Raw genomic sequence first — 26734 nt, 5'->3', positions numbered from 1 at the left:
GGGAGGATCTACCTATAAATCTGTGTGACATAAATACAGGTTTTAAGGAATTGAATAGAACATACAAACAATTCATTAGGTCCCTATGGGAAGTCACTAGTTTGGAAACCTATGTACAGCAGGGGCTGGTGTACAGGGGTATGAGGATAAATATAGTCCCTAACACACATCAGGAAGACGCTGATTTCATCAAAGGGTGGCAACAACTGTTAACTGAAAATTCACTGCGAATGCAGCAATACCTCCTAAATTATGAAAAAAGTGTACTTAGTAAGGTAGGCACACGGCTAGAACAAGAAATAGCACAAATACAGGGCTTTAAAGCAGTAGCTGACTTCTCTACACATGAGAAAAGACTACAAACATTGAAAGGTTGCAGACCGAAATAAAGGAAAGGAAACACCGAAAATATATCAGAGATAGGCGTGACTTTGATACAGGGCAAGTGTATTCAATAAGAAGCAGGAATTTCCAGCCTTACAATAATAAAAATAGAACGAATCAGGGTAATACACAGACATCTAACAGTGACTCTCTGAATCAGATATTTCAGGGCCAGAGGACGTCATATCTAGACCCAACTATAACAAACAACCAGGCACTAAACGCAAAAATAAATACCGGCCTCCTTTCCCACAAAGAAAAGCCTCTGCACCCCAAATAGTGTCACAAGCAGGTAGTGATAATCTAGGATGGGTGAATCTATCAAGAATTGGAGAGGCAGACTCTGTATGTCCAACAAAAGTGCTGCAGTCAGTGAGCAACATGATGATAGGAACAACAGGGGGACAATTACTACCCTCTGCCTCTGTATCTATATCCTCTGCGTCAGGAGCCAATATAGCCACCACAACAAACCCTATGATGGAACTGACACCTTCCTCTTCTTCTTTTTTAGCCCAGGGTGTGCTGTTGAGGGACAGGGACAAATGGGCATACAGCCCCAGAACTTAAACAGCACAAATAGTTTCCAGATCGTAAACCTTTCGGATTTCAAATTTGAAGAGAGACATCTTAAATTACTTAGAAAGGGTTTTTCTTTCACTCCGACACCCAACTTTGAATGTTTCAATTGGGTGAAAGATGTGAACCTGTTTGCCAGGAAACTGACTTTGCACAAGACACATAAACAGCAGGAGCGAGATTGCAGAGTTTTACAAGAAATGGAAAAGACAGCCATAGAGATTTTGGAATCCCTGGATTGTAATAACCAAACAAATATGGAAAAGATTGACCCCCCCTTCTCAACGTTGAAACCACGTTCTAAGTTCACCCCTCCTTTTTCCCAATATGGAAATATTGAAACTTTTGTTAAGTTGGTGACCAATGATCTGAAAGGGATCCAAACCTCACGGTCCCTGGGCAATGATAATCTAGAACCAGAAGAAAAAATAGCCCTGAAAGAATTGATGGGAAATTCAGAGCTAGTACTTAAACCGTCAGATAAGGGTGGAAACATCGTGGCTATGGGAAGAAAAATGTATGAAAGTATGGTGATGGATTTGCTGAAGGACATACGGACATATAAAAAATTAGACTCAAACCCTACGGTACAATATGTAGAGGAACTGAAGGTGATATTAGGGGTGGCAAAAAATGACAACCTCATCTCTAAGGATGAGTACAAATTTCTCTTAAATTCGCGACCAACCATAGCAACCATATATGCGATTCCCAAGATCCATAAGCAGAGATATCCGATACCAGGGAGACCGATTATTTCGGGTAATAACAGCCTTATGGAAAATATTAGTGAATACGTAGATAAATTTATCTCGCCGTTTGTTCCCTCTTTACCGTCTTATGTCAGGGATACAAAGGATGCGGTCGCCAGATTACAGGAAATTCAGGTCACAGAACATACCCAACTTGCTAGCTTGGACATTGAAGCGCTATACACTAACATTAAACATGATTTGGGAATCAATGCAGTAGCATCGTTTCTCTCTACCAAAGGTACACAATTTCACGCACACAATAAGTTAATACTCACACTTTTACGCTTTCTCCTCACACATAATTATTTTTTGTTTAATGGGCACTTTTATTTACAGTTAGTTGGGACTGCTATGGGGAGTAAATGCGCACCAAATTTTGCAAATTTATTTTTAGGGTGGTGGGAGGACACTTTAGTTTTCACAGATGAGTTTACACCAAGCACATTATTTTTTGGGGTCGTTATATCGACGATGTTCTGATTCTGTGGGATGGCACAACAACACTTTTTCACAATTTTGTTGCCAGCCTTAATCAAAATGATGTGGGTATGAAATTTACCTCAGAAATTCATCAGAATACGCTGACTTTTCTTGACCTTAGAATCTCTTTGGAATCTGGCGGCCGCATCAGGACAGAGGTTTACCGAAAACCAACCTCAACTAACACTCTCTTACATTGGCAGAGCTACCATCCCCTACCTCTAAAAAGAGGAATTCCCACAGGCCAATACTTACGGGCTCGCCGAAACTGTTCGGATGATGTGGGTTTTGCTCGTGAATGTAATACCCTTTTGGACCGCTTTCACCAACGAGGGTACCCGAAGAAGACCCTACATAAAGCGTTTAGTAGGGCTAAGAGTACCAACAGAGTAGATCTCCTAGCAAACAAACAAATGACGTTTGAGACGTCACCAATAAGATGCATTGGTACTTTTGATGCACAACACCGGAAGGTTTTCCAAATTTTGGGTAAACACTGGCATGTGCCAAGTAGTGATAATGATTTAAAGGAGGTTGTGTCATCCAAACCTAAGATTACGTATCGGAGGGGTAAAAATCGAAAGGACTTTTTAGTGCATAGTTTCCATAGCATGGATCCACCAATAACCACCTGGTTAAAGTCCAGTATAGTGGGAACCTACCCATGTGGTAGATGTAGTTTCTGCCCATATATACACAAACTTAAGATGTTCACGAACCCCCTGGATGACAGAAAATACGAGATTAGGGAATTTATCAACTGTCAAACAATGGGCATTATCTACATTGCACAATGTCCGTGTCCGAAATTGTATGTGGGAAAAACATCCCAAGAATTCCGACGACGAATTTGCCAACACATAAGTAGCATCAATACTAAGTCTGACACAGCAATATCACGACACGTCAGGACTTTTCACAATGGTGACCCAAAATCCCTAAAGTTTTGGGGTATCTGCAAAAAGACTTTGGGACCAAGGAGAGGGAACTTAGATCAAATCCTGCTAAAAGAAGAAACAAGGTGGATTTACCGCCTGAATAGCCTTAGCCCAAATGGCTTAAACGAAGGCTTCACCTATACATCTTTCTTGTAAAATGAAGACAGCACACAAGCTAATATTATATCTTTTTTGAAATGAATAGACGTTTATGTGAGCAGATACAGACGCTGGTTTATTAAATCCGATAACAATAGTTCCAAAATTGGATACTAAACTTACGTGTAACATACAATTCCTCTCCTGTGGTAAGTGAGAAACAGAGCCGGATATAGCCATTCCCAGATGGGCCAATGCCTTCTCACACCAATGGTCTGATAACAGTGATAATAGGAGCTACTAGTTATATAGCTAATAAACTTTACAATATATGGAGGTCACTCTTGAAAGTGATAAGTTGACTGTCAGGATGTTAGAAAAACAATATAACTAAAAGTAGCAGTGGAATAACTATCACCGTAGGATAAGGAGTGTGGGATCTCTTATACTGGGTAATTAGCAGTATTCGCAATATATATATATGTGCACTAGTAATATAAATATTTATGGTAGGGTAGTATCGTGTCCCGGCCTTTTGAATGCAAATAGATATGAAGTTGTGGCAATAGGAATGTAGTATCTGAGCAGCCCAAGTTCCCTCTCAGATTTGCTAGTATGCGCATCAACAACCAGCAATGACACTCAGAGGTAGAGTATAGGTTTGTTATTTATATCTCTTTCCCTGGTTTTTTATTTATCTTTTGCACAAATATAGCTATGAGGATAGAGGCATCTATGGAATACTGTGCCTCTTCATTCTCAAGTCCTGGCGCATGCGCAGGAAATCAGCTCGATCGGAAGAGAGGCTAATGCGGGGAACGGCACAGCGCACAGAGAATTTTCTGTTTTTCCGCCTAAGTTCTAACGCATGCGCAGAACGACATATGGGACCTGCAAGAAGGGTAAGTGTGTGCGGCGGTCTTTTCTGCACATCGGGTCATCCTGGTCCCTCCTCCTAAGTGACGCCACAAAACCTGTCTTTGCAACAATGTGTGCAATGATAGGTTACAAGTAACTAACATGATTCAAACAGTTTGCGGATTGGTGCATTACCCACACAGGAAATGAGAGCTGAGAGGTTAAATTCCTCCACCAGCGTCAGATATTCAAGTCTGCCCGATACCCCTGATGAAGCCAGATTAGCTGGCGAAACATGTTGGGGGGCGGATGTTAGGTTTTTTAACTTGCTGACCCTATTGTGATCTTACAGTGATTTGTGTGCCTGATACCACAATATATGATACTTTTCAGTTCATCCAACCTTGGTGTGTTACTCCCCAGACATGGGGGCCAAGCAGTTATCAGGCATTTTTTGAACTTGTTTATACAACTGGGAAAATGTTGTATGACTGAGCGGTGTTAGTGCACTCCCGCCAACTCATACACCCAGGGAGTCTTTATATACAGTAAGCCACATGGGGTACAGTGTTTTTTAACCCTATAGGTAGCTCACAATTTATATTTTTTGTTTTTTTTAAACATGATTAAGTAAAAGTTACGTTTTATTAGTCTGGGACAAGAGTGGTTAGATAGCCGAGTAGGAAATAGTGTTTAATTTATATACGAATCCCACTGCCAGAGTGAGAACAAATGGCATATTGGCCTCCTCTTTTAACATAAAAAATAGGACTCGGCAAGGGTGTCCGCTCTCTCCCTTGTTGTATGTGATAGTCATGGAACATTTAGCTAATGCCTTACGAGTAGGGATGAGCGAACCCGAACTGTATAGTTCGGGTTCGTACCGAATTTTGGGGTGTCCGTGACACGGACCCGAACCCGAACATTTTCGTAAAAGTCTGTGTTCGGGTTCGGTGTTCGGCGCTTTCTTGGCGCTTTTTGAAAGGCTGCAAAGCAGCCAATCAACAAGCGTCATACTACTTGCCCCAAGAGGCCATCACAGCCTTGCCTACTATTGGCATGGCTGTGATTGGCCAGTGCAGCATGTGACCCAGCCTCTATATAAGCTTGGATCACGTAGCGCTGCACGTCACTCTGCTGATTCAAGCATAGGGAGAGGTTGCAGCTGCGACGTTAGGGCGAGGTTAGGCAGATTAACTCCTCCAAAAGACTTCATTCTGTGATCGATCTGCAGCTGTGGATCATTGAAGTGCTAGTATTGACTTGCTCACTTTTTTGAGGCTGCCCAGAGCGTTTTTAGATCACTTTTTTTCTGGGGTGATCGGCGGCCATTTTGTGACTTGTGGTGCGCCAGCACAAGCTATCACCAAGTGTATTTAACCATCAATAGTGTGGTTATTTTGTGCTATATCCTACATCAGCTGCAGGCTGAGCCTGTGTCACCGAAGTGCATTTAACCATCAACAGTCTGATTATTTTTTGGCCATATACTACATCTGGTGCAGGCTGAGCCTGTGTCACCCAAGTGCATTTAACCATCAACAGTGTGGTTATTTTTTGGCCATATACTAAATCAGGGGCAAGTTGAGCCTGTCACCCAGCGCCTAAAAAATAGACCTGACATTTCTATTCAACCAAATCTGTACTGTTTTAGCTGGTCAAGTTATTTGTAGTGACCGTAAAAGCACACTTTTTTTTCTGGGTTGAAAAACTATTCCCAAATTTGCCATTCTCAAAATAACTAGTTTCTGGTATTTGAGGCCTACTTGAAATCTATCCCAAAAAGGATATCTTACATTGAAGGTACTGATAGTGTCATTCAGAAAAACCTAAGACACACGCTAGCGTGCAGATAGAAGTCTGATTCTGTGATTAAACCTATACCTGTCACACAGCGCAAAAAAAAACAGGCCTCACATCTCTATTCAACCAAATCTGTACTGTTTTAGCTGGTCAAGTTATTTGTAGTGACCGTAAAAGCACTTTTTATTTTCTGGATTGAAAAACTATTCCCAAATTTGCCATTCTCAAAATAACTAGTTTCTGGTATTTGAGGCCTACTTGAAATCTATCCCAAAAAGGATATCTTACATTGAAGGTACTGATAGTGTCATTCAGAAAAACCTAAGACACACGCTACCGTGCAGATAGAAGTCTGATTCTGTGATTAAACCTATACCTGTCACACTGCGCAAAAAAAAACAGGCCTCACATTTCTATTCAACCAAATCTTTACTGTTTTAGCTGGTCAAGCTATTTGTAGTGACCGTAAAAGCACACTTTTTGTTCTGGGTTGAAAAACTATTCCCAAATTTGCCATTCTCAAAATTGTGGTGAACGGGAACAATGAGGAAAACATCTAATAAGGGACGCGGACGCGGACGTGGACATGGTCGTTGTGGTGTTAGTGGACCCTCTGGTGCTGGGAGAGGACGTGGCCGTTCTGCCACAGCCACACGTCCTAGTGTACCAACTACCTCAGGTCCCAGTAGCCGCCAGAATTTACAGGGATATTTGGTGGGGCCCAATGTCGTTCTAAGGATGGTAAGGCCTGAGCAGGTACAGGCATTAGTCAATTGGGTGGCCGACAGTGCATCCAGCACGTTCACATTATCTCCCACCCAGTCTTCTGCAGAAAGCGCACAGATGGCGCATGAAAACCAAGCCCATCAGTCTGTCACATCACCCTCATGCATATCAGGGAAACTGTCTGAGCCTCAAGTTATGCAGCAGTCTCTTATGCTGTTTGAAGACTCTGCTGCCAGGGTTTTCCAAGGGCATCCCCCTAGCCCTTCACCAGGGGTGGAAGAGATAGAATGCACTAACGCACAACCACTTATGTTTCCTGATGATGAGGACATGGGAATACCACCTCAGCACGTCTCTGATGATGACGAAACAACTGCTGCATCTTTCTGCAGTGTGCAGACTGAACAGGAGGTCAGGGGTCAAGACTGGGTGGAAGACGATGCAGGGGACGATGAGGTCCTAGACCCCACATGGAATGAAGGTCGTGCCACTGACTTTCAGAGTTCGGAGGAAGAGGCAATGGTGAGACCGAGCCAACAGCGTAGCAAAAGAGGGAGCAGTGGGCAAAATCAGAACACCCGCCGCCAAGAGACTCCGCCTGCTACTGACCGCCGCCATCTGGGACCGAGCACCCCAAAGGCAGCTTCAAGGAGTTCCCTGGCATGGCACTTCTTCAAACAATGTGCTGACGACAAGACCCGAGTGGTTTGCACGCTGTGCCATCAGAGCCTGAAGCGAGGCATTAACGTTCTGAACCTTAGCACAACCTGCATGACCAGGCACCTGCATGCAAAGCATGAACTGCAGTGGAGTAAACACCTTAAAAACAAGGAAGTCACTCAGGCTCCCCCTGCTGCCTCTTCTGCTGCTGCCGCCGCCTCGGCCTCTTCCTCTGCCTCTGGAGGAACGTTGGCACCTGCCGCCCAGCAAACATGGGATGTACCACCAACACCACCACCTGCGTCACCAAGCATCTCAACCATGTCACACGGCAGCGTTCAGCTCTCCATCTCACAAACATTTGAGAGAAAGCATAAATTCCCACCTAGCCACCCTCGATCCCTGGCCCTGAATGCCAGCATTTCTAAACTACTGGCCTATAAAATGCTGTCATTTAGGCTGGTGGACACACACAGCTTCAAACAGCTCATGTCACTTGCTGTCCCACAGTATGTTGTTCCCAGCCGCCACTACTTCTCCAAGAGAGCCGTGCCTTCCCTGCACAAACAAGTGTCCGATAAAATCAAGTGTGCACTGCGCAACGCCATCTGTGGCAAGGTCCACCTAACCACAGATATGTGGACCAGTAAGCACGGCCAGGGACGCTATATCTCCCTAACTGCACACTGGGTAAATGTAGTGGCGGCTGGGCCCCAGGCGGAGAGCTGTTTGGCGCACGTCCTTCCGCCGCCAAGGATCGCAGGGCAACATTCTTTGCCTCCTGTCTCCTCCTCCTCCTACTCAGCTTCCTCCTCCTCTTCTTCCACCTGCTCATCCAGTCAGCCACACACCTTCACCACCAACTTCAGCACAGCACGGGGTAAACGTCAGCAGGCCATTCTGAAACTCATATGTTTGGGGGACAGGCCCCACACCGCACAGGAGTTGTGGCGGGGTATAGAACAACAGACCGACGAGTGGTTGCTGCCGGTGAGCCTCAAGCCCGGCCTGGTGGTGTGCGATAATGGGCGAAATCTCGTTGCAGCTCTGGGACTAGCCGGTTTGACACACATCCCTTGCCTGGCGCATGTGCTGAATTTGGTGGTGCAGAAGTTCATTCGCAACTACCCCCACATGTCAGAGCTGCTGCATAAAGTGCGGGCCGTCTGTTCGCGCTTCCGGCGTATACACCCTGCCGCTGCTCGCCTGTCTGCGCTACAGCGTAACTTCGGCCTTCCCGCTCACCGCCTCATATGCGACGTACCCACCAGGTGGAACTATACCTTGCATATGCTGGACAGACTGTGCGAGCAGCAGCAGGCCATAGTGGAGTTTCAGCTGCAGCACGCACGGGTCAGTCGCACTGTGGATCAGACACACTTCACCACCAATGACTGGGCCTCCATGCGAGACCTGTGTGCCCTGTTGCGCTGTTTCGAGTACTCCACCAACATGGCCAGTGGCGATGACGCAGTTATCAGCGTTACAATACCACTTCTATGTCTCCTTGAGAAAACACTTAGGGCGATGATGGAAGAGGAGGTGGCCCAGGAGGAAGAGGAGGAAGAGGGGTCATTTTTAGCACTTTCAGGCCAGTCTCTTCGAAGTGACTCAGAGGGAGGTTTTTTGCAACACCAGAGGCCAGGTACAAATGTGGCCAGACAGGGCCCACTAATGGAGGACGAGGATGAGGAGGAGGTGGAGGAGGATGAGGATGAAGCATGTTCACAGCAGGGTGGCACCCAAAGCAGCTCGGGCCCATCACTGGTGCGTGGCTGGGGGGAAACACAGGACGATGACGATACGCCTCCCACAGAGGACAGCTTGTCCTTACCTCTGGGCAGCCTGGCACACATGAGCGACTACATGCTGCAGTGCCTGCGCAACGACAGCAGAGTTGCCCACATTTTAACGTGTGCGGACTACTGGGTTGCCACCCTGCTGGATCCCCGGTACAAAGACAATGTGCCCACCTTACTTCCTACACTGGAGCGTGATAGGAAGATGTGCGAGTACAAGCGCACGTTGGTAGACGCGCTACTGAGAGCATTCCCAAATGTCACAGGGGAACCAGTGGAAGCCCAAGGCGAAGGCAGAGGAGGAGCAAGAGGTCGCCAACGCAGCTGTGTCACGCCCAGCTACTCTGAGGGCAGGGTTAGCATTGCAGAGATGTGGAAAAGCTTTGTCAACACGCCACAGCTAAGTGCACCACCACCTGATACGGAACGTGTTAGCAGGAGGCAACATTTCACTAACATGGTGGAACAGTACCTGTGCACACCCCTCCACGTACTGACTGATGGTTCGGCCCCATTCAACTTCTGGGTCTCCAAATTGTCCACGTGGCCAGAGCTAGCCTTTTATGCCTTGGAGGTGCTGGCCTGCCCGGCGGCCAGCGTTTTGTCTGATTGTGTATTCAGCACGGCAGGGGGCGTCATTACAGACAAACGCAGCCGCCTGTCTACAGCCAATGTGGACAAGCTGACGTTCATAAAAATGAACCAGGCATGGATCCCACAGGACCTGTCCATCCCTTGTGCAGATTAGATATTAACTACCTCCCCTTAACAATATATTATTCTACTCCAGGGCACTTCCTCATTCAATACTATTTTTAATTTCATTTTACCATTATATTGCGGGGCAACCCAAAGTTGAATGAACCTCTCCTCTGTCTGGGTGCCGGGGCCTAAATGTGTGACAGTGGCCTGTTCCAGTGGTGGGTGACGTGAAGCCTGATTCTCTGCTATGACATGAAGACTGATTCTGCGCTGACATAAGGCCAGATTCTCTGTTACAGGACCTCTCTCCTCTATCTGGGTGCCGGGGCCTAAATGTGTGACAGTGGCCTGTTCCAGTGGTGGGTGACGTGAAGCCTGATTCTCTGCTATGACATGAAGACAGATTCTGCGCTGACATAAGGCCAGATTCTCTGTTACGGGACCGCTCTCCTCTGTCTGGGTGCCGGGGCCTAAATGTGTGACAGTGGCCTGTTCCAGTGGTGGGTGACGTGAAGCCTGATTCTCTGCTATGACATGAAGACTGATTCTGCGCTGACATAAGGCCAGATTCTCTGTTACGGGACCTCTCTCCTCTGCCTGGGTGCCTGGGCCTAAATGTGTGACAGTGGCCTGTTCCAGTGGTGGGTGACGTGATGCCTGATTCTCTGCTATGACATGAAGACAGATTCTGTGCTGACATAAGGCCAGATTCTCTGTTACAGGACCTCTCTCCTCTGTCTGGGTGCCGGGGCCTAAATGTGTGACAGTGGCCTGTTTTAGTGGTGGGTGACGTGAAGCCTGATTCTCTGCTATGACATGAAGACAGATTCTGCGCTGACATAAGGCCAGATTCTCTGTTACGGGACCGCTCTCCTCTGTCTGGGTGCCGGGGTCTAAATGTGTGACAGTGGCCTGTTCCAGTGGTGGGTGACGTGATGCCTGATTCTCTGCTATGACATGAAGACTGATTCTTTGCTGACATGAAGCCAGATTCTCTGCTATGGCATGAAGAGACTGATTCTGTGCTGACATGAAGCCAGATTCTTTGCTATGGCATGAAGAGACTGATTCTCTGCTGACGTGAAGCCAGATTCTCTGCTATGGGACCTCTGTCCAATTGATATTGGGTCATTTTTTATTTTTTTATTTTTTTTTAAATTCATTTCCCTATCCACATTTGTTTGCAGGGGATTTACCTACATGTTGCTGCCTTTTGCAGTCCTCTAGCTCTTTCCTGGGCTGTTTTACAGCCTTTTTAGTGCCCAAAAGTTCGGGTCCCCATTGACTTCAATGGGGTTCGGGTTCGGGACGAAGTTCGGTTCGGTTCGGATCCCGAACCCGAACATTTCCGTGAAGTTCGCCCGAACTTCTCGAACCCGAACATCCAGGTATTCGCTCAACTCTACTTACGAGCTAACCCGAATATTAAAGGCATACAATTGGGGAACGCGCATCATAAATTAGCCCTGTATGCTGACGACCTCCTCATGTATATTTCAAATCCTCACGTTGCTGTCCCATCTATTCTACAGGAATTCCAGAGGTTTGGCTTTCTGAGTAACTTTAAAATGAATCCCACTAAAAGTGAGATGCTCAATATTTCACTCCCGTCAGATGTAGCTTCCCAAACTCAAAGCAATTTTCCCTTTCAATGGCAGAACGTTAGTTTAACATATTTAGGATTACAAATACCTAGGCAGCTCCATTTACTTTATCCTCTTAATTACCTACCCTTACAGAAGAAGGTACTGGAAGATTTACAGAAATTTTCTTTGAAGCACATCTCGTGGTTTGGAAGGCTTGGAGTCGTTAAGATGGACATTCTTCTGAGATTTCTGTATCTTTTTCAAACTGTCCCAATAAATGTACTAAGGGGGTATTTTGTGGTTCTTCAGAGGGCCATTACTCGATTCATCTGGAATTCAGGTAGAGTTAGGATTGGCTCTGTGGTTCTGGCTAAACATAGAGATAAGGGAGGGTTGGGTCTGCCAGATCTTAGGGTATATCATTCGTCAGCATTGCTGATGAGGATCATAAACTGGTCGGATAGAAACTCCCCAAAACTTTGGATTAAGATGGAAAGGGAGCTTTCCCCAGTAGATTTATCGGTGGCACCATGGGTTTCCAACCGCCCAGCCCAGGAGGGTTGGCCTTTTCTGGTGAGACACGCCTTGGCCTGTTGGGATTATTGGACCTCGAAATTTCAGATTTCGCATAAAAAAGGTCCTATGACCCCAATCATGAGCAACCCTGATTTTCTGATAGGGGAAAGGGCACTTAATCTTTTGATTTGGCACAAATCCCAATGTCCTATGGTCAGGGACACTATGGCACAAAAACATCTACAAAATTATGACTCCCTTGTACCTGAGGATAGACGGAATGGCTCCATGTGGCTTGCATATGTTCAGATAAGATCTTTCATACATAGCTTATTCGACCGAAGGTCATGTCCTGATCTGACAGCTTTTGATAACATCTATGTGAAGCCTGATGTTCATTACAAGCTCATATCACAGTTGTATGGGCTTCTAATGGACTGTAGTAGTCCTGATTTAGCCCCGTTCTTTAAAAAATGGGAGTCTGATCTACAGCTGTCCTTTTCATCGGAGTATGTTCTTAAGGTGTGTGCACTCTCTCATGGATTGTCTATAGCTGCTCACGCGAAGGAGAAGAACTTTAAGATCCTAGCCAGATGGTATTATTGCCCCCCCCCCCCCCCCCCCCCCGACTCTAAACAAGATGTTCCCGAATGTCTCTAACCTGTGCTGGAGATGTAATTCGGAGGTGGGTTCGATGTTGCACATATGGTGGGGGTGTCCAATAATAAAAAAAATTTGGGACCAGGTGTTCGTCATATGTAACAAATTCACGGGTAGAACGGTTCCCAACTCTCCTAAGATTGCTCTTCTATCGCTTATCCCAGGCTCGATAGCTAGTCTAAAGAAAAATCTGTTGCGGTTCTTTCTAGTAGCAGCACATATGGTTATTCCGCGTCGGTGGAAAAAGGTGGATGCTCCCTCTCTCTGTGCATGGGCGTCCGAACTCAGATATTTGTTAAGAATGGAAGAACTTACAGCACTTTCGCAGGGTATGGAGAATCTATTCTATAGTAGGTGGAATACTCTGCTGGATTTTGTCCATTCTTCTGAGTTTTCAAGGCTACTGGGAGAACTCAGTAATACAGAGGAACTCAGGGAATAATACACTGTTTAAAAAATAAAGGGAACACTTAAACAACACAATGTAACTCCAAGTCAATCACACTTCTGTGAAATCAAACTGTCCACTTAGGAAGCAACACTGAGTGACAATCAATTTCACATGCTGTTGTGCAAATGGCGTAGACAACAGGTGGAAATTATAGGCAATTAGCAAGACACCCCCAATAAAGGAGTGGTTCTGCAGGTGGTGTCCACAGACACTTCTCAGTTCCTATGCTTCCTGGCTGATGTTTTGGTCACTTTTTAATGCTGGCGGTGCTTTCACTCTAGTGGTAGCATGAGACTGAGTCTACAACCCACACAAGTGGCTCAGGTAGTGCAGCTTATCCAGGATGGCACATCAATGCGAGCTGTGGCAAGAAGGTTTGCTGTGTCTGTCAGCGTAGTGTCCAGAGCATGGAGGCGCTACCAGGAGACAGGCCAGTACATCAGGAGACGTGAAGGAGGCCGTAGGAGGGCAACAACCCAGCAGCAGGACCGATATCTCCGCCTTTGTGCAAGGAGACACAGGAGGAGCACTGCCAGAGCCCTGCAAAATGACCTCCAGCAGGCCACAAATGTGCATGTGTCTGCTCAAACGGTCAGAAACAGACTCCATGAGGGTGATATGAGGGCCCGACGTCCACAGGTGGGGGTTGTGCTTACAGCCCAACACCGTGCAGGACATTTGGCATTTGCCAAAGAACACCAAGATTGGCAAATTCACCACTGGTGCCCTGTGCTCTTCACAGATGAAAGCAGGTTCACACTGAGCACATGTGACAGACGTGACAGAGTCTGGAGACGCCGTGGAGAACGTTCTGCTGCCTGCAACATCCTCCAGCATGACCGGTTTGGCATTGGGTCAGTAATGGTGTGGGGTGGCATTTCTTTGGAGGGCCGCACAGCCCTCCATGTGCTCGCCAGAGGTAGCCTGACTGCCATTAGGTACCGAGATGAGATCCTCAGACCCCTTGTGAGACCATATGCTGGTGCGGTTGGCCCTGGGTTCCTCCTAATGCAAGACAATGCTAGACCTTATGTGGCTGGAGTGTGTCAGCAGTTCCTGCAAGACGAAGGCATTGATGCTATGGACTGGCCGGCCCATTCCCCAGACCTGAATCCAATTGAGCACATCTGGGACATCATGTCTCGCTCTATCCACCAACGTCACGTTGCACCACAGACTGTCCAGGAGTTGGCAGATGCTTTAGTCCAGGTCTGGGAGGAGATCCCTCAGGAGACCGTCCGCCACCTCATCAGGAGCATGCACAGGCGTTGTAGGGAGGTCATACAGGCACGTGGAGGCCACACACACTACTGAGACTCATTTTGACTTGTTTTAAGGACATTACATCAAAGTTGGATCAGCCTGTAGTGTGTTTTTCCACTTTAATTTTGAGTGTGACTCCAAATCCAGACCTCCATGGGTTGAAAAATTTGATTTCCATTTTTTTTATTTTTGTGTGATTTTGTTGTCAGCACATTCAACTATGTAAAGAACAAAGTATTTCAGAAGAATATTTAATTAATTCAGATCTAGGATGTTATTTTTGTGTTCCCTTTATTTTTTTGAGCAGTGTAGTTTTGCAGCACGCTTCTATATTCCTCTCTTTTACAATTGCCTTTTCCTAACCTATATATCATATATAGATTACTTCCTATTTAAGGGTCTTTTTTGCTCTCTTTTTCTGGGCCCTAACGGTTTGGTTTATTTTTCATAAATGTTATATGTGAGATGACTTCTCTTGATTCTTTAGCGTCCTTTGGGGTGGGGTACTATAATGCTAAATTGATGTATAATATGTACAATGTCGCTTGTTTGAGAATATTCTCTACACTTTTCTAGTGCTATCTGTTTACTTTTCTCATTTGTATACATTGATTGTCAATGAAAATGTGGATCCTGCGTGATCCTTTACTGATATTTGAATATTTTTGCTGTTTGATGCTCATATGCTTATTATACGAGATTGATACTTTGGAAAATAATAAAGTGAAGTAAACATAAAGTAAATGGGGCTGAGCTGCAATACCAAGCACTGCTGCTATGGGATGTAGGGCACTGTGTGCAATGCGTGATGTGAACGCATTGCGCCCGCACGGAATCCGGAACCATTCATTTCAATGGGTCTGTGTACATGAGCGTTGGTTTTCACAAATCACTTCTGCGTTGCGTGAAAATCGCAGCATGTTCTATATTCTGCAATTTACACGCAACGCTGACCCCATAGAAGTGAATGGGGCTGCATGAGAATCACATCGCATCCACAAGCAAGCGATGCGTTTTTCACTGATGGTTGCTAAGAGATGTTGTTTGTAAACATTCAGTTTTATTACGTGCGTGCAAAACGCATTAACTCGCATTGCACAAGCGCGATAAAAACTAAACAAGTGAACGCGATCGCAGACAAAACTGAATGAACTTACTTGCAAAATAACGCAGTTTTCACTGAACGCATTCCGCAACGTATCCGGACCTAATCCGCTCACGCTCGTCTGCAAGGGGCCTAAAGCTGCCGGCTGTGCTCACCAGAGCTCCAGTGAGTGCTGTAGCTCCCTGAAACATTTGATTGGCAGGGTGCCGGGACTTGGCCCCCACTGATGTAATCATGATGACTTATAGGTCATCATAATCAATTTCTGGATTACCCCTTTAAGGCACAAGTTTGGCCCGCACACAGCTGACACCCTATTGCATTGGTCAGGACTGGAGTTAACCATGATCTCAGATGCAGTGATCAATACTGATCTAAAGAGTTACTACAGCAGAGAGCGCCAAGAAAGGTCCCCTGGTCTGGAATGAACTGAAGCCATGCCCAAGGCAGAGCTTAATGAGTTTCCTGTCAATGTAAGGCTCTGTTCACATCCTGTTTTCATTACCAGTATCATATATGTACCAGGAAAACTCCGGGCACACACATTGAATGTATTTATTATATCCCTCCCCCCGGCCAAAAGTGTGACGTTTTATGCATGCTAGACTTGTCTATTGTGCAATAATAATAATAAAATAAATAAAGTTATCCTGTATGGTATATGCTTTTTTTTTTCTTCTACAAAATGATAATAAAACTATCTGACCTGTTAAGAAAAATGATGTTTTAATATATGCAAATGAGCCTCTAGGAGCAACGGGGGCGTTACCATTACACCTAGAGGCTCTGCTTTCTCTGCAGCTGCTGCGCCTTCTGATTGACAGGGCTTGCGCAGTGCAGATCTTAGAGGGAAAAGCCTCCTGAGATCAACCGCATATATATTTATTTGTGATCGGATCGGCTAGCAGATGATGAGCCCTAACCTTAGCAGTGGGGTTGTGGCGGAACTGCTTGTGTAAGGATAGCCTAAAGGGGGCCACTTTGAAGGAGGATGTGTGAGTTGAGGGCTGTGGGTGGGAGGGTGAGCTGAGCTGAAGACCGCGTCACCCAGGAGCTCGCTGTTTCCACCTTTGTAGTGCTGCAGGCGCCTCCCCTCACACAAATGCGGCGTCTGCCACGCCTATACTTGTGATCGGATCGGCTAGCAGATGATGAGCCCTAACCTTAGCAGTGGGGGTGTGGCGGAACTGCTTGTGTAAGGATAGCCTAAAGGGGCCAAAAATGACGCATGAGACACGGATGGTACAAAGGACTCATGTTACGGACTTACAGTAATAACTTCTGAAAAGCACAAGACATTTCGGAGCGTGGATTAGGAATTAACCTGGTATAGCATGAAGACTGCCAACGACCTAGTTTCTTTATGATGTGCGCCGGGGTGCCATTTTTTGAAGCTGCGGAAGCTGCGCCTATCCTAAAGGAATGCCCCGTGATTGACCGCGGGTTTACCTTTAGCTTGGAGAGGAGGATCCGTACATGCTTTAGGAAAACTTGAATGCTGAGGGTAACCGAGCCAAGAGATAGTAGGGGAGATCGAGCCGGGGCCTGTACGATGGTGTCGGACCATTCCCGTAGGACCGCTACCGGGCACCAGGCATTACCGGTGGGGAAATATCTCACTTCTACGGTTTCCCCCGGCCGTGCCGTCTTCGAATGCTGTAGGGAGAGTGAGAATGCGGAACCCACCTGAACGAGATGTCCCTTCTGGTGGTAACCAGGGGAGGAGCCTGGGCATGTGAACTCGCCTGGGCGTAGGAAACCGTAGAAGCTGAGATACATCGCTGTCTTGATGAGTAGACTGATATGGTGTCCGAAAGGCTCATTGTCTAGCATGTGAGACAGGGATTTGAACATTTCCCCTGTGATGGGTTCCTGTGACGCCTTGGGTCTGACCGTTGTACATAGAATTCCCTTAAGGATGGCTTTGATGGGGTGTGCCAAAAATAACGATGGTCTGTCGGGGTACATTCTGTACCAGAAATGCTGGATGCCGGTTAGGTATAATTTGATGGTGCTGTGGGACAGTTTAAGAGTCTTATGGCAGTATGCTATGAATGCTAGGATGTAAGACACATGGTCTAGGTGAGCCTGTGGAAATAGGTGTTTGAACGTGGTGAAATGTCCCCAGGCCGTGTTGTAATTCCTCTGCGTGTTTTTGGACAGGGACTGATTAATGAGTGACCTAGCCACTTCCAAGTGGTGCCTCAATCCATGTGGAGGAGGTTGTAAGCTGGTGTTGGTGTTGGAGTCGGGCATGGGTCTGCGTCTGGAGAAACCTGGAAGAAAGACTGTATGTTAAGTCTTGACAAGGCATCAGCGGCCAGATTTGCCTTCCCGGCAATGTGCGCGACTTCAAAATTGAAATGATGTTGTAATGCCAACCACACGAAGCGCCTTAGGAAGGCCATGACCTGCCCGGATGCTGATCTCCCTTTGTTTACCAGATCGACCACTACCATGTTATCGGAAATGAATAATACCGTCTTGTTGGACCAATGACTGCCCCAGGCCTGTGCTGCTGCGACTATGGGGTAAATCTCAAATAGAGGCGATGACCCTGAAAACCCCGGGATGCAGGATACCTCTGCCGGCCAAGCGCGATCTATCCAGTGCCCACCATAAATAGCCACAAACCCAACTGATGATGAGGCGTTTGTGTGCACGACAGGAGAGTTGTTGGAGACACTGGGTATAAATAATGAGACTCCGTTCCAGTGTGTCAAGAACTGATCCCACATTACCAGATCTGCCTTGGCCTGGTGGTCAAGATAAATGATCGAATTTTGATCCGCTGCCTCGGGCAACAAGCGAAGGAGTCTGGATATGAACGATCTACCCTGGGGGATGATCCTCATGGCGAAATTGAGCATCCCTAAAACGCTTTGCAGACTGACCCTGGACGTGACCCACCCTTGGAGCAAGGTGCGCACTGCAGTTCTTATTCTAGACAGCTTGTCTGCTGGTAGACTGGCCTGACCGGATGCGGTGTCTAGCTGGATTCCTAAAAAGGTGATCCTGGTGCTGGCCCCGTCTGTTTTGTTATCAGCCACAGGTACGCGAAGTTCCCTGAAAACCCGTGTCAGAGTATTGAGATCAACAGGTGATCGTGAAGGGGGTTCGATCAGCAGGAAATCGTCTAAGTAATGTATGACGTGGTATGCATGGAATTTGTGCTGCAAGATCCAGTGCAGGCACCTGGCGAATTGATCAAAAAGCCATGGACTGGATCTAGACCCGAATGTTAACTTGTTGGCGAAATAATAACTCCCCTCCCATTTGACTCTGTGCCATTGCCATAACTGAGATGATATAGGAAGGAGTTTAAAGGCATCCGTGATGTCAGCTTTGGATAGCCATGCTTGTTGACCTAAGGACAGAATGACCTGGATGGCTTCGTCTATGGAGGAATATTTCATTGAAAATTCTTCTGCTAGGATAAGCGAGTTGAGACTAGGTGTGGATAAAGAATGGGGCGCTGACAAGTCATAAATCAATCTTTTTTTATTATTAAACTTCCCGGTGACTACCCCTATGGGGTTGATCCTGAAGGTTTCAAACGGGGGTTTGATGAATGGACCGATGAGGTATCCCTTGGCTAGTTCGGCCTGACCTGAATCAGCTGCGACACCACCTCGGGGTTGTTAAAGGCAGATTGGAGGTTCCTACATTCGAACGAAGCCTGGGGAATGGCGACCTGTCCTGTGTGAAACCCTGATGAACAACCACCGATTAAAAATTTGACCCATGCTATGTCTGGATGACCCGCCAGGTGACACTCAAGCATATCAATGTTTACCACGCTTAGTCATGCGGGGTTGTGCCCTTTCTGTGGGCAAGCGATGCGGGGGTGTGCCCTGTAGCAATTCGCGCAAAGATGCAAAAGGCGGCACTGATTGTAGAAGCAGCTGCCAGCATTGAAATTGTTATAGATCTGTGACTTCCCCAAGTATCTGATGGGCCGACCTAACTTGTCCACCCCCGTGGCAGTTTTGGACTGCAATGCATCCGGGGAGTTTTTAGGGATAGGAAAGTCAAGTCGCGCGCTGGCATTAGTGCACCATTCTTCTGAATGGGAATAAGACCCGCAATTGACACATGCCGGCGATTTCAGCCCGGCGAAGTGTCGACAGAACAGCTCAGTGTCCACGACTGCCCAATCTACAGTATGCTGGAACTGGGTAAGTAAAGCGGCCGCTTTGGCGGAGAACGAGCGATGATATTCATAGAAGGCGGTGCCCCCGTACTTGTGACCAAGGTCCACCCCCTTTAGAGGTACAGATCTAACTCCTCTCTGCGTTTTGGGGACACTGAGCATATGACGTCTCTATACACTGCGTGCAGAATTATTAGGCAAATGAGTATTTTGACCAGATCATCCTCTTTATGCATGTTGTCTTACTCCAAGCTGTATAGGCTCGAAAGCCTACTACCAATTAAGCATATTAGGTGATGTGCATCTCTGTAATGAGAAGGGGTGTGGTCTACTGACATCAACACCCTATATCAGGTGTGCATAATTATTAGGCAACTTCCTTTCCTTTGGCAAAATGGGTCAAAAGAAGGACTTGACAGGCTCAGAAAAGTCAAAAATAGTGAGATATTTTGCAGAGGGATGCAGCACTCTTAAAATTGCAAAGCTTCTGAAGCGTGATCATCGAACAATCAAGCGTTTCATTCAAAATAGTCAACAGGGTCGCAAGAAGCGTGTGGAAAAACCAAGGCGCAAAATAACTGCCCATGAACTGAGAAAAGTCAAGCGTGCAGCTGCCAAGATGCCACTTGCCACCAGTTTGGCCATATTTCAGAGCTGCAACATCACTGGAGTGCCCAAAAGCACAAGGTGTGCAATACTCAGAGACATGGCCAAGGTAAGAAAGGCTGAAAGACGACCACCACTGAACAAGACACACAAGCTGAAACGTCAAGACTGGGCCAAGAAATATCTCAAGACTGATTTTTCTAAGGTTTTATGGACTGATGAAATGAGAGTGAGTCTTGATAGGCCAGATGGATGGGCCCGTGGCTGGATTGGTAAAGGGCAGAGAGCTCCAGTCCGACTCAGACGCCAGCAAGGTGGAGGTGGAGTACTGGTTTGGGCTGGTATCATCAAAGATGAGCTTGTGGGGCCTTTTCAGGTTGAGGATGGAGTCAAGCTCAACTCCCAGTCCTACTGCCAGTTTCTGGAAGACACATTCTTCAAGCAGTGGTCCAGGAAGAAGTCTGCATCCTTCAAGAAAAACATGATTTTCATGCAGGACAATGCTCCATCACACGCGTCCAAGTACTCCACAGCGTGGCTGGCAAGAAAGGGTATAAAAGAAGAAAATCTAATGACATGGCCTCCTTGTTCACCTGAACTGAACCCCATTGAGAACCTGTGGTCCATCATCAAATGTGAGATTTACAAGGAGGGAAAACAGTACACCTCTCTGAACAGTGTCTGGGAGGCTGTGGTTGCTGCTGCACGCAATGTTGATGGTGAACAGATCAAAACACTGACAGAATCCATGGATGGCAGGCTTTTGAGTGTCCTTGCAAAGAAAGGTGGCTATATTGGTCACTGATTTGTTTTTGTTTTGTTTTTGAATGTCAGAAATGTATATTTGTGAATGTTGAGATGTTATATTGGTTTCACTGGTAAAAATAAATAATTGAAATGGGTATATATTTGTTTTTTGTTAAGTTGCCTAATAATTATGCACAGTAATAGTCACCTGCACACACAGATATCCCCCTAAAATAGCTAAAACTAAAAACAAACTAAAAACTACTTCCAAAAATATTCAGCTTTGATATTAATGAGTTTTTTGGGTTCATTGAGAACATGGTTGTTGTTCAATAATAAAATTAATCCTCAAAAATACAACTTGCCTAATAATTCTGCACTCCCTGTATAAGCTGAAAGCTAGGACGAATTCGGTGACACTGAGCTTCCTGTTCAATCGGTTGTCTCTAGATTTCAATATGACCGACACTTTGCCGCATGCAATCGTTTTGTTGTCTGGTACTTCGTGGGTGGCTTTTAATAATGAGGCTAAGTTAATGTCCTTACCCTCGAGAATGTCCTTCCTCAGATTAGCAGGAATGAAGTGAGATGGGGATATGCTGGGGAAATAGATGGAACCACCGGACCCTGACTGTCATCAGTGGGATTGGAAGCCCTGCTTTCTACGACCTCAAGTCTGGCCTGAAAGCTTGACATGGACGAGGCCATGTTATTGATGGCAGCGTGCAGCTGACTGATAGAGGTTTGTATGGTATTCATGGTGACCACGTCTTGGCTGGGGCCAGAATCCGCCTGGAGAAGACGAAACAGTTCGGCCTTCCTGGCTGATGCGGGAAAAGGGATGCCTCTTCGCAGGAGTTCGGCTGATAGTTTAGGAATGGTCCAGGATCTGAGGGAATGGGAGTGATCCCTGTCAGACATCAGGTCGAGACTTCTCTGGGAATCGACCGTGCCTTGGCTCCTTTGATCCTGTGATGGTTCCATCTAGAACATTGTGAGACATGAAGGCCCTGTTGCCCGAATGTAGCCCTCATGCATGCACTAGTGCGCCCGGGAACTAATCACCTGTGAAATTCTACCAACGTGCGCCCGTACTAGGTGGTGACATGGAATGCAATGTGTGCCCTTAAGCCCTGAACATTGTGAGTGGGGTGACCCCGGTATGAACTGAAATGGATGCGACGTGACATGAAATGATGCATGAACTGAAGCTATGGCGGTTTTTTTTTTGGTTTTTTTTTTTATTGCGCCTGTAGTCGTGACAGGATTTTGCTGAGTCCTTAGACGTGAAGGACCGTGTCTGCCTGTAGACGTGACAGGACTTAAATCGTGTCCAAGACCGTGTGGAACTGATGTTTGCCTGCAGACGTGACAGGACTTAAATCGTGTCCTGACGTGACAGGGCTTGACCTTCGGATCCGAAGGCGTGACGGATCTGCGCGCGTGCGCGAAGCGTACTTGGGTACCAAGTGAAGACAGACAGAGATATGAGCCTGTCAATAGATGGTGATGCGACACTTGCGCCCCTGTGATGAGGGGGCGCCGATGATTGGTGTAGAATACCCGGGCGGTGCTGCCCCCTATGGAAATGTCCCCTACGCGAACTATCATGCAGCAGGGTAATGTCATCGTCGCCAACATTTATCTCTTTTTCCCTTTCCCCCCCCCCCCCTCCCACAGGCCGATAATCCCTTTTTTTTTTTCTTTACCTTCAATTATTCACTGAGACTGGCGCCCTGTAAAGAAAGTGTACTTAGATAATAGAGTCCCAGAATTAGCGGTACCACAGCCCTACCATCCCCAGACAATACCTTATACACACCCACAATGAGAGCTCCTTAAGTACAAGATGCCGATCTGCCACTTGAGACAACCTGTGAAAGAAAACATGTGAAGAGGCGGGTTGATGCGCCGCAAGGACCGGGCGTGCGTGCCAGTGATCCAGCTACCGCCGGTGAGTATGCTCGTGTGTGCGTTGTGCCTGCGCCGCCTCGCCCCCCCCCCCCCCCCACTTACCCTCCGTGTGTACCGATGTACGGCCCCCCGCTTCGGCTGCCCGCCTCATACTTACCCACCGGAGGAAGTATCGGGGAACTGCGTTCCACGCCGACGCCTGAGCAGGAGAATCCCGGAAGTGACGTCCTGTCTGAGCTGAAGACCGCGTCACCCAGGAGCTCGCTGTTTCCACCTTTGTAGTGCTGCAGGCGCCTCCCCTCACACAAATGCCGCGTCTGCCACGCCTATACATATGTACAAGATTTAGAGCAGAACTTTTCAATAACTCCTGAGAGGACTCTTAGGAGAAACAGTAAGAGTCCTGATAACCCCACGCGCGCGCACAGTGATGGACAGCTCTCCCCGTTTCAGTATGTATACACAGTAAGCTGCCAATCATACTGTGTGGGCAGGGTCCTCAGGCGTCTCACCGTCTATCCTAGGAGTCCTGGTCGGACTTACTCTCTGCACTCAGAGGACACCAGTCAGATTTGCTTAGTGTCATGTTGAGCATGCTATCTAATGTGGGGGCAGACTGTTATAAAGTCCTGTGGGTAGTGCTAAACAGTGACTGACAGCTAAGTATGCATAATCATAAAGGAGAGCCTGTCAATCACCATGTGCACCCATCCACTGGACTGTGCAGAACCGGGCTACATCGGACCCACGCCGAACACACAATGCTGGCGTATTATAAGGATATGCCATCATTGTTACGGTATGGTCACACCGAGCAAGGAGCAGGGAAGTGGATAACATTTTCACAGATCTTATCCACACACTGCAGAAAATGTCTGCACAGAGATCCGCACGTAACGCAAGATGCAAATTGTAAATGCCAATTTATGCTGCGGATTTCTCCCTTTGCAATGGAAACTTGCATAATTATGCATATAAATCTATAGTAAAACCTGCAAGATTTGGTGAAGATTTTGCCCCTGCAGATTTCATCCAGATATGCTATGTTTTTTCTGTAGTGGACCTGCTACATGTGGCTATACTCTGAGGGTCCCAGAGAACCCCTTTAATCGTACTGCGCTCTGAGCAGCTTCTCTTACGTACCATGAGGTATGTACCATCCTTTCACACATATCCTGTGGATGGAAAATTGTGCTCAACTTTACTCAAAACTTCAAGTGTGAAAGGAAGCGTTAAACGTCATCTTAAAAAAATAAAAATAAATCTTAAGAAAATGACACCTTTACAAACACAAGGTTTATTTTTCCTTAGAGGGAGGATTTAGGTCTTCTAAATTAAAAGTGAAGGGTTTATCATAGCCCATAAGGTGCTGATAATCATTGGAATTGGGAAATAACATTGGATTTATCAGCATGGATTTCTTCTTTGCATAAAATGTGGTGAACATCTTGCTCACTCCAGGTACTTCAACATCTTCTGGGGAAAACTCCGTCCTTTTCTCTTTAAGAAATGCATTGTAAGTGATTGCAGTATAAAGGTCTCTCTCCTTGTTGTGATATAGGCGAACCACATAGCCCTTGGTCAACAAATGCAAAGTAACAGGAGTAATGAAGGTGAAGAATCCAACTATGCTGAAGAAAGCAATCTTTCAATGGAAGACTGTCTACTCCGATGCCAGAATTTGCAAAAATCATTGGCAGAATAATTAAGCTGACCACGCTGGTAGAGTAGGAGAAGAACTTCACTCCTGTATGAATAATAAAGAACAGATTAGTAACACACATATTCTAACTGTATATGTATATATCTGGCAAGTTTAACACTGAAGACACAGTCCCTTTAAAAGCAACCTAGAACTTCGATCCAGAGAAAGCCAAAGACTAGGTGTAGAAAACATGTCTGCTCGCTCTGCTTTTCTAGGGTCTCCTGAATTGTATCCTATCATGCAACACAAAGATTCTGGCAGTATAATTATCCTCAGGATACGTCATCAGTATCTGATCAGCTGGGGTCCGACACTCGGGACCCCCACCGATCAGCTCACCAAGCACATTGCCGTACATAGTATAGTGGCTGTGCTTGGTATCGTCCTCAGCCTTATTCACTTGAATGGGGCTGAGCTGCTCCTAGGCCACGTGACACATGAACGTGTCTTTACTGGCCAGGGGAAAGCTATGAGAAGGTCGTGGTGCTACTGTGAGCGCTGGTACGTTCTCAAAACATCTGATTGGCAGAGGTCGGGGTGTCGGACCCCCACTAATCAGATACTGATGAACTATCCTGAGGATAGGTCATCAGTATACGTCTCATTGGGCAGTCATGCCTTTCCTGTATATCTAATACGAGACACTGCTGAAACACCATTACAGTGTGCAGGCAAAATGCCGATATACCAGATATTTACAGCAGTACAGACACCATATCTGCCCCCCAACACCTATGGGCGCCTGCACCTAGGGCAGAGTAGAGCCTATTCTCCACACTCCCTGTGAAAATACAGACATCAATGTCATCCCATATTCTATCTGCAATAAGAGGGGCATAAGATACTGCCAGGCACATTTAGGAGGGCTTATCTTTTAGGACAAAAGGGGATTAGGATTTTGAAATTCAACATGAAATTTCAATACCCTGTCTGGTCATTTACCGCATATAAAGGTCACATAGAAGCAGCTCTTCAATATTTTCCCAGTTGACTGGTGCTTGCACCCGCTGCCTCCGTGTAAGGTTGGGGCTACAAGGTGACACCACATCATCCAGGATCCAACACCTGGACCCTTGGTGGCAGGTTGATGTCACAGTGTAGCCCCAGTCTTACACTGATGCTGCTCCACCTGCATGGAGGACCTCAAGTAGGATGTGGCAGACATATCAGCCAAGAACGTACCAAGCACTGCCGTTCCCAGGTTTCCAATGTAAACCAGTCTGTCCTCCTCATGGTTTACTGGAGTGGAGGACGTGCTGACGAAACGAACAAACTTCACAACAGGTACAGAAACCTATTGTAGAGAAAGAAATAAAACGTTTGTGTCAGAGAATGTCAAAGCCACAACATGCGTGACAGACAGGGAAGTGATGCTGGAAGTGGAAATTTAAAGGGGTTATCCCTAGTATAGGCCATCAATCATATATTAGCAGTAGTCAGACTCCCAGCACCCCTAGTGATCAGCGTTTGAACTGGTTCATCCTCAGATCGTGGTACTTTTCATTGTGGCCGTTCAGAGTACTGCAGTTCTCTCCCATTCAGGTGAACGGAACAATACGCAGTAAACAGTCCTAAACCAAAATAATACAAATAAATGTGTATAATAGACATTCTGCCGGCCCAGGTTTTACTGTAAGGGCTCTTTCACACGAGCGGATCCTGTGCGGGTAATCTGCTGCGTGAATGAGGGCCAAGCCCTCTCTCCGGACAGCAGAGACACGGAGCAGTAACATGATTGATAATGCTCCGTGCCTCTCTGTGATCTATTTACTATAAAATCACGATCAGATAAAGTTGTCACCGTGATTTCGTAGTAAAAAGATCACAGAGAGGCAAAGAGCATTATCAATCATGTTACTGCTCCGTGTCTCTGCTGTCCGGAGTGGGGCTTGGCTGTCTTTCACGCAGCGGATTACCTGCGCGGGATCTGCTCGTATAAAAGAGCCCTAAAGTCAACCACACACATAGGACAGCAATAAGCCAAATGCTTCTCTGGCTGATGATCAACTTTCCTGACTGCCCCATACATGTTGTTGTCCTTCATGTACCCCCATCTTCTGCCCTCCCCTGATACTACATTAAAGAGGACCTGTCACCTCGCCTGACATGCCTGTTTTAATAGCTATATACATTCCCCATGTAATAATAATTCTGGAGCATCTTTTCTTATGTCTCTATGTTGTACCATTCCTTTGTTATTCCTACTAGAAGTTATGAATAAATTGCTAGCAGTCTGCAGTAAGGG

The 26734-nt window shown here is 46.5% G+C and overlaps 1 protein-coding gene across 1 annotated transcript; it reads right to left on the bottom strand.

Annotated features, from left to right (window-relative positions):
- Positions 1 to 24061: 24061 nt before the first annotated feature.
- Positions 24062 to 26543, bottom strand: LOC120993946 (transmembrane protein 70, mitochondrial-like). Its single transcript, XM_040422408.1, is given in 4 exon segments — positions 24062 to 24432; positions 24434 to 24531; positions 25672 to 25783; positions 26538 to 26543. Coding segments are annotated over 4 exon segments (567 nt in total). The 3' UTR covers positions 24062 to 24081.
- Positions 26544 to 26734: the final 191 nt, after the last annotated feature.

This window comes from Bufo bufo, chromosome 3, assembly GCF_905171765.1.
Source record: "Bufo bufo chromosome 3, aBufBuf1.1, whole genome shotgun sequence".
Lineage (NCBI taxonomy): Eukaryota > Metazoa > Chordata > Amphibia > Anura > Bufonidae > Bufo > Bufo bufo.
The sequence above is the reverse complement of the archived record's forward strand: the minus strand, read 5'-3'. Positions and strand labels throughout refer to the sequence as shown.